The 9039-nt window shown below is 43.6% G+C and overlaps 1 protein-coding gene across 2 annotated transcripts; it reads right to left on the bottom strand.

Moving 5' to 3' along the window:
* Positions 1-573: 573 nt before the first annotated feature.
* Positions 574-8294, bottom strand: LOC136477359 (inositol polyphosphate multikinase IPK2-like). 2 transcript variants are annotated; one of them, XM_066475493.1, is made up of 2 exons: positions 7282-8294; positions 574-939 (listed from the first exon to the last, which is right to left on the bottom strand). In XM_066475493.1, exon 1 carries the CDS (start codon positions 8286-8288, stop codon positions 7317-7319), a length of 972 nt encoding a protein of 323 aa, XP_066331590.1. In that variant the 5' UTR covers positions 8289-8294; the 3' UTR covers positions 574-939; positions 7282-7316. The 2 variants fall into 2 exon arrangements, with proteins under 2 accessions (XP_066331590.1, XP_066331591.1); XM_066475494.1 differs by lacking the exon at positions 574-939 and adding an exon at positions 950-4264.
* Positions 8295-9039: the final 745 nt, after the last annotated feature.

The following is a 9039-nucleotide window of genomic DNA, read 5'->3' on the forward strand; positions in this document are numbered from 1 at the left end:
CAGATGGACCCAACAAATGGTCGTTGAACTCGGGGCCACACATCACCACTACGGGCTGCGGGCATCCCAGTACCTTGGGTCATGGCAATTTCACCTAATCAGGCAAGCGTGACAGAGATAGAGTTTTATAACACTGCCCCCATCAGGCAGTAGCAGTAGGTCAGAGAGTTTCAGAGCAGAAATGCAAATTGCTACTCAAAGCTAGCACTGCCCCATCAGGACATCACATGCATGTAATCTTCGTCGCAGAAAAGGAAACCAACAAAAAACAAAAAGAAAAGAAATCTGCTCACACATGAACGGCAAGCATGCAGATGCATGCGTGTTGCCGGATCAATACGCCTGCATCTGCATGCTTACCAGGCAACCTCTGACGGAGTGGCAAGCTTGGGCCCTTGTTAAGTTTCTTCGTCAAAACTTTACACCCTATCACATCAAATGTTTGATATATACATAAAGTATTAAATATAGAATTAAAAAATAACTAATTGTACAAATTATGACTACTTTACGAGATGAATCTTTTAAGCCTAATTAGTCAATAATTTGACAATAAAGTGTTACAGTAACACATGTGCTAATGACAGATTAATTACGCTTAATAAATTCATCTCACGGTCTACTGATGGATTCTGTAATTTGTTTTTTTATTAGTATCTGAACACCCCATACGACACCACATGTAACATCCGATGTGATGTACCAAACTTTACACCCTGTATCTATACACCACCTTAGTTTTTTTCCTCTCTATGCAATCAGATCCAACGTACTCTGAATCCCAAAGTGGCAAACTTCTTCAGAAGAAAGAAGGGTTTCAAAAACGGAACAGGTTGCCGTATGTTTCCAGGGAAGGCAACCAGGTGAGCCGGAGCCGATCGTCACAAACTTCCACACCCAGCAACTCGGAGGTTTCTATTCCGGACAAAACTTTTAGGACTGCAAGACAGCAACAAATCAACAATGTAAGTTCAATAGTGATCACCGAACGATAAAAAAGGCATAAAATATGATATAATGTTCTACTTATGAACGATAATAAAAATGGAAAATCAGGATAAAATGTTCTGCTTATGACTCATGTGCATAGTTGTGCTGCGCCGACCCTGTTCGAAAATTAGCTAAGCAAGATAATGATTGATTGAGATGGGTAAACCTGTTATAATTCATCGGTGTAGATAAATACAAGATGCCACAAAGCCACATTTTAAGTGTTAAATCAACCAAAGTGTTACTAAATAATGCTGAACAAAGGTTGCTATCCTAGTCACCTAGATAAACAGGTTACTTCAAATAACTGAGATTTCACACAGAATAGATTATGCAGGGAAAATCACAATCAAGTGTCCGGAATTTCTTGGGTTTGCCACTGACATTTGGATGGCAAATACAGAAATGACAAACGGTCACGAGTTCCATCAATCACATTTCAAAGGGGGACAATAAATGAAGTGCACCATAGAAGACAACTGCACAAACACCTAAATTGACAATATGGCATACTCTAATTCTGGCTTCTATTTAGAGTCAGGACTTGCTTGTTGCTTCAGCAGCCTTTTGCTTTCTAGGCATTGATACTATCTCAAAAGACCTCATATCTCAGATGTAAATCTACCTAATTACTGTCGAATCCATTAGTGCATCAAAGGGACTAACAAGCTTATCCAACTTAAGTCTATCATTTGTAAATCAACTGAAACAAAAAAAAACAATTATAATAGGAGTGTAGGACTAGGGCATTGCGCCTAAGCTTACATTTCACAGTTTTATGTATTATAAGAAACACAGTCCATTAGCATCACAAAGAAGCAGAAACGGAGGAAATAACATCGAACACCAAAGCTTTCCGCCAAAAAGCATCACCAACATCATTTTTAATGAGAAATGTTACTGGAAATGATTTAACATATACGCTGTGATGACAGTAAATTATCAAAGAGAAGTAACTATTCATGGTGTGATAACTTCCATACTGACACAGTTGCTGTATAATAACCTGATGGAGAGAATGGTGCTGTAGACTAATAGCTAGCAATACCAAGGTAGATGTAATCTCAAGAGACGTATGGTATGAATAAGTACCTTTTATTGTTTCTATAAAAACATAGTATTTTTCAATAACATAATGGTCTTCTTTCTTTGTGCAGAAATAATAAGAAAATAGGATAGGATCTACGGACGGTCTCTCCCTCCCTCTGTATAGACGAAAGGATTTATTGAGGTTAGCTATAAAGATTGTAAAAAAAAAGGATAGCTTCCATAAGCCCATATATATAGAGACACAATGATCCTGTTTGCCCTAGCTCGATAAGATAAGTGTGCAAGTGCTGAAATAAAGATTGTGAAAGCCGCATCAATGGTCAATACAGCATGGAATTGGTCATGAAGAGTGTGGCATAAAAAAAGTAGGGAGTTATTTGACTAGAACTTAAGTGCAATTTACTTTAGTCCAAATCTGTAGGCATACAGGCATACAGCCACTGAGATCAAGAAGATATTCTACACACAATCTTTATCCTTCTTATTGAATAAAATCATGTGCTAAGGGATGAAGCCGGATTCAATTCCTTTATCTAAAAATTGAGTAAAAGCATGAATGACTCGAGCAGTAAATGCCTAACATAGCTAGATTGAAATCATTAGATTGCTGCCTTGCTTAGTGATCAACACCGCATCTACCCCAGATCTCCTGTCTAAATATCCCATACCTAAAAACTAGCTTTTAGAAGATAGAGGTGCTGCAACAGATCTCCTATGTTATCTCCCACCTATAATTTTTAAGACATCTAAAAACAGCCCTTTCTCGCCTAAAGAATGGAGAGAACCCCCTCTCCCCTGTTCCTAAAGAAATATAGTAGACAATTTAAGGTAATTTGCTGCAGCAGTGCTCGCCTATATGCTGAAATGGTTTTAGGGTACTCTCCTACAAAAACTTACTATGTAATATAAGTGATCTGATGCAGTTGCTCTAAAGAGGCTTGTCTTCAGTGTATAACAGATCCCAACTTCAAAGGGTAAAACATATTCGCGACCCCAATCATCAGGAATACAATCTCTCCCTCTAAACCTGAGCCAAGCTCCGGCCAGGGATTGGGCCACGTCGCCTCCAATTTCTCGCCGTCAGATCATGATCCAACCGTCCAATTGCAGGCAAATAGCTTGCACTTTTCTAGAGCCTTCTTCCCCAAGGCCCGACGCGACGAAATGCTGACTGCCTGACTCCCGTCCTCGCGTCACCCACGAACAGCCAAGCCCGCCGCACCGCACTGGCTGTACCCAGTTCCCACGGAGAAGCCGATCCGGCGAAAAAAGCACTCCCCGAGCCAACAGCTTCGTGACCAGGATGTCTGGGCTAGGGAGCAGTCCATAGCCAGGTAGCCCGCTTGGAACTCTGCCGTCGCCGGCGCGCTCGAGCAGCAGAGCAACTGCGACGGATGGCCGCACATGCACGGGGCTGGCGCATCCACCGTACCTCTCTGGCCCACTACCAGACATACTGCCCCCGTGCCTCAACCTACATGGCGGCCGGTGATTCCATACCAGGAGTCGTAGGCATGACCGCACGATGCAAGGGATCATGCTCACTGCTTGTTCGACAAAATGCCAAGCACACCATGGGGAGTCCCGCCGGCCTGCTGCGCGTCGCAGTGTCTACTGTCTCGCGGCTCGGGGCAAGCCACGGCGCAACTGTGGAAAGTGCCCAACTGCCCGCCGTGCCATTATGCAAATGCCACGGCGTGCAGTGTGCATGTTTGCATGCTGTGGCCCTCCTGTACGCGCCGCGGATAGCCATGGCAAGCTATGCACTGCACATGCTGTGCTTTGCATGGCTGGTGTATCCCAGCGCCGCGATCAGATCGCCAGGTCTCGTGCTTGCCATCACAGATCGCCGAGTCCGAGCCTTAACTCTGTAGCTATTGCCTATTGGGTATGGCACATTTATTTATTTTTCAGCAAAGCCTTTCAGACAAAGTATTCAGAACAACAAAAATAACCCCTAATATAGTAGAACCATCTATAAATATTATGCTTTTAGAACACTTCTGTAGCTGCAACTAATAGATCGTTTCACTGAAAAGGTTAGCTAAAAAAATACATTTTCCATTTCTTGATTTAATCTGATTAGCTCCCATAATTGTTACTTTTACTGATACCATTTCCAGCTTTACAGAAGCTCAAACTTGCTCCAGCTTATAAATGTAATAAACAAGGCTGTTCATTCACTCGGTTTGATACTTTGATTGGAGGTAAGTTCATTCTGCACCTACATACACTTAAGCAAATATTAGTTATATAACATATTAATCACATTGATCAACCATTTGCTGTAATTAACAGGTACAAGACACCACATTCCTTGTACTGATGAAACCTACAGAACTGAGTTTATGTTCCTCCAAAACATAGGAACACAATTGATTGGAAAAGAGTTTAGCAGAATCTTTTCCTATATTTAGAACCTGTTATAAAATGAGATTTATGTATATTTTTCCTTGTACTGATGAAACCTACAGAATTGCTAAGATTTTTCCTTAGATGATATTTTTCATACTGATAACAGCCTCTACTATATTTACTACAACCACCACAACAACTATGTTCACAATGTTTGTAGCCCTGTTGTTTGCCGTGTTTACAATGTTTCTAGCTCCAAAATATATCCCCCTTCTGTTGCCTTGCATGTATATACTGTAACCTACTACACTCACAATGTTCCAAGCCCTGTTGCTATATGAATGGGATTAAGATATAAGAAGAAATGCAAGGCAATGTATGAATTGAGCGTTGATGAGGAATGATAATACTTAACCTTCTCTGAATTGCATGCCATAAAGCAATTTGAGCTAACCCCACTGCCTCTTCAATTGTGCAGCAAGAGGTAAGAAGGCTCGTTTTTATATGATTGAGCAAACGTGAAGCTGAGCCCTCTTAGTGCTATTTCCATATTGACAGCCTATGTTACACGGATACGTCACTGGGAGCGCGTATCGCGTATCCGATACGTATCGGATAACGGATACGTGTCCGATACTCCTCCGATACGTAACCTCGGAGTATCCGATTTTTTGTTTTTTTCACGAATATTGGATACGGCAATTGATACGTATCTGGCTTGTGGATACGACCCAGCCCAATAACAGTCGACTCCCTTATCCCTCTGTCCCCGACGCCCTAGCCTCGGATGCCCGCACTTCCGCACGCCCGCGCCTCGCGCCTCGCGCCGCATCCCCGCGCAGTGACGCAGCATCCCCGCTCGCCGGCCACCTGCGACGAGCCTCTGCTCGCCTGCACAGCGCTGTGCCAAGAGGCAGCGACCCGCTGCGCCCTGACGTCGGGAGAGATATACGAAGGGGAGGAGGGTGGGCGGTGCGGAGGCAGCGGCGTGGTGGGAGCGGCGGAGATGTCTAGGGACGTAGGTACGGGAGAAGTGTCTGGATTGGGAGGGAGGACGGGGGAGACGTGCGCTGTCGTTGGGAGGCTGGGAAGAGGATAAGGTCGACGGCAGAGTGGGGCAACCAGGACACTTGTGATTTGCGAATTTGATGTCCTGTTCGGTTGTTCCTGTGGGCTGTGGGCCTGTGGCTGTACCTGTGCTCCTTTGTCCTCTTCCTCTCCTTTCTACTTCAGAGTTCATGGTGATGTACTGAACTGCTACTTGTACTGATTAGTGGTTACTGAACTACTTTCACAATTTTAATATGTGCCATTATGTATTTATTTAAAAAATAGTAAAACGTATCCGCGTATCGGGTTTTTTTAGGAAATTGCCGTATCTACATATCCGTATCCTTCCGATACCGATACGCGTATCCGTATCCGTGCTGCATAGTTGACAGCGTTCTTTTGCTCCACAGCTAAATATTGTATATTTTTCACTTTTTCATATTTGAAACTATTGTCAGGTCCAAAATTTTCTAATGTGGGAAAATGCTTACATTATGAGGTCAGAGCTCAGTATTAGGTACTGCTTTTCCATAGCAACAGCATCAATCAAAATAGGAGAAAGATGATTCCCTTTTTCTTTTCTAAACTTAGACAACAAAGAGTCAAAGACTATTTATTCTAATCTGACATAGAATGGCAATTGGTAGATCGATTACAATACTAATTTACACCTTACATTGGCTTTACTACTCCATGGATGTCTCCTGGCTGATTGGCCATGAAATGAATTACTGGATCTTTTTGTTTCCATACAGTTGACAAGTCATTAACATGGTTATTTTTCTTAAGAACGTTGTCAACATACAAAGGTAGCTATGCTACAATAGACCTCCAAGTTTCTCTTTTTATTCTCTCTGATTCTGTGTTGATCTTCTATGTCAGATGTACTAGCTGTGGTCTTATATTAAATGCATTGGTCATTACAGAATATGTAGAACCCAGCCACTTTACAATTTTTCATGATAATTGGTTTACAACATATCACCCTTCTTATAAAATACTACTAATCTCTGTTAAACTCATCCATCTAGCATATATATGCAGTTCTTTACATGTGCACTAACTTTCAAGCTGACATTAAAGTTGCTCTACGAACTTTTGCTATCAGGTTGAAATAATTGGATAAAGCAATCTAGGCAGCTATGGGTTCTCTAATTTAATCTAACCCTGTCCATTATTCAAGGTTTAAGTAGGATAGAGTCTGCAAATTGCAGAGCAAGAGATGAGAGTGCTTATTTTGCTTCATAGTCAACATTTCTTTCGGCCATTCTCAGTGATCCCTGGCTGGCCCGCTCCAAGAAGGGCGCGGCATTTTAGAATCATTTAACAAATTCGGAGGCTGTAATTAATAACAATACATTCCAATTCCAATACCTTGATTCCCTTGAATTATTTTAATGCTACACATACCACTGAACAATCAAGTAAAAAATGTATTCAGAATAAATACCTCCACTTTTGAATAGCATGTTCCTATCATCATTTAACTTTTATACAATTCTGAATCTGCCTAAAGTTACCAGTCTACCATTAACATCGCCAGATGCATAATCAATTATTTCTTTTAGTACTTTTGCTGAGGTGACAATATTATAATCTTTTATTCAGAAGATCAAACATCCTAGCAGATTTGAGGACCACAGTGACGTGAACAAATCTTTCCATCTACTTTATCCCCTGACCCCATAGCAAGACAACATCTAAGCCATGAGCAAATTTCCCCTTCTACTTTACATCCTTGAACCGATATCTACTATCAATACGACGTTACCTCCATATAAAGCAGCAAATCTAACAAACAAAAAGAACAATTAACATATCCAGGGTGAGCATTACCTTTGTTATCAAATCGAAAATGCCATGATCCTCTCTTAAGAAGGACCCAAAGGCTGCGTCTGAGGGGTCTCTGGAACAATGTCAGAAATGAACTTGATCAGAGAGCAGAGCCCGCCCAGGAAGTTGTGGTCAATCACCCCATCACCCTCGGCCACATGGGCAAAGTCCACCAGCTTCACCCTCACCCCACCCGCACCTCCGCTTGCTGCAACTGCACTAGCATCATAGCCCAGAAGAATCGACGCCGAGTAGAAGTGGAACAGAGTCTGCTCCTCGAACCACGCCTTGAGCTCGCGCAGCTGTGACAAGACTCCTCCTTTCCCGCCGTACACCGCCGCGGCGAGCGCGCAGTCCATCCCCTCGTCGGCAACGGATGACACGTAGCGCTGGAGCACGCGGCGGACGCCGGCGGTGTCCAGGGCCTTCACCTCCGGGCGCTCCGTCCGCCACACGGCGCCCTCGGGGTCGACGACTCGGACTCCGGAGACGCGGAATCCGAGCAGAACGCTCGTGGTCCCGCGGTCCAAGGCGAGGCACTTGGCCACGTAGGGCTCCGGCGAGCTCGGCGGCCACGTGATGGCGCCGATCTTGATGTCGGCGACGCAGGGCGCCTCAAACCCCGCGAGGAGGTCATCGAGGACGAGGTGCGGATGCGGCTCCCCGGGCCGCGACTCGGTGGGGAGGAGGCGCGTGCCGTGGAACCGCGGGAAGAAGGTGTCCCGGATGCGGGCCGGGACGGCGGCGTGGGTGGAGAACGCCTCGTAGAAGGCGAGCTCGTGCTCCCCGCGGTCCCCGGCCTGGAGCGGCTTGTAGAAGAGGCCAGAGCCGTCGATGAGCGGACCCAGCTTGTTGGCAGAGGCGCGGTGGCCGGCGACTTGGTGCTCCGGCGGGCGGAGGTCGGACATGGTGAGGGCGAGAGGGGGCGACAGTTGGCGATGGTGGAAGCGGTGGTTTCGGCCTGCGGCGCCGCGGTACTTAAGAAAGAGATTTGGGAATCTCGAGATCATTGATGGCCTCTGTTGTTTTCCCTCTTCGGTGGTTTGTTGTATCTGCAACCTACACGCCTGTAGGCGTAGGACGCTTTGGTAGGGATTCTACCGCAGCTCCCGGAGCAATTTTACAGGAGACTTTTAGACGTGTGCTGTTATAAAATTGGGTAATTACATATAAATCATTAAAAGTGTTTGAGTTCTTACAGGTGTCACCGAACTTTTTTTTCTCTACATGTCACTTCCGTTAGATTTGGCTCTAACGGTGTTAAACCATAGGTGTGAAAAATCAAAAATACCTTCAGGTCTGAATATGTAATTAATTTTTTTGAGCATCTTAATGAGCTCAAATGAAAAAACACAAAACTAGAAAGTTGTAGACCTCAACAATATATACAATTTTTGTATAAAAATTATCTTCATTTAATTCCGTACAAAAAAAAGATATGATTTGATATGATTAATATGTTTTAGAAAAAACATATTTTTTGTACGAAATCAATTGAAGATAATTTTATATAAATATTGTAGATCTCGACAAGATCTACAACTTTCCAGTTTTGAATTTTTTAATTTGAGATGGTTAAGATGCTCAAAAAAATTAATTGCATATTAAGACCTCAGTGTATTTTTGATTTTTCACACCTGTACTTTGACACCGTTAGAGCCAAACGCAGAGGGCAAAAGTGTTTAGAGCAATAGCACCTGTGAGAACTCAACTTTTTTAATGGCTCGTGAGTAATTACCAACTTTTATAATGGTGAAAGGG

The sequence above is a fragment of the Miscanthus floridulus genome, chromosome 8, assembly GCF_019320115.1.
Source record: "Miscanthus floridulus cultivar M001 chromosome 8, ASM1932011v1, whole genome shotgun sequence".
NCBI classification, from domain to species: domain Eukaryota; kingdom Viridiplantae; phylum Streptophyta; class Magnoliopsida; order Poales; family Poaceae; genus Miscanthus; species Miscanthus floridulus.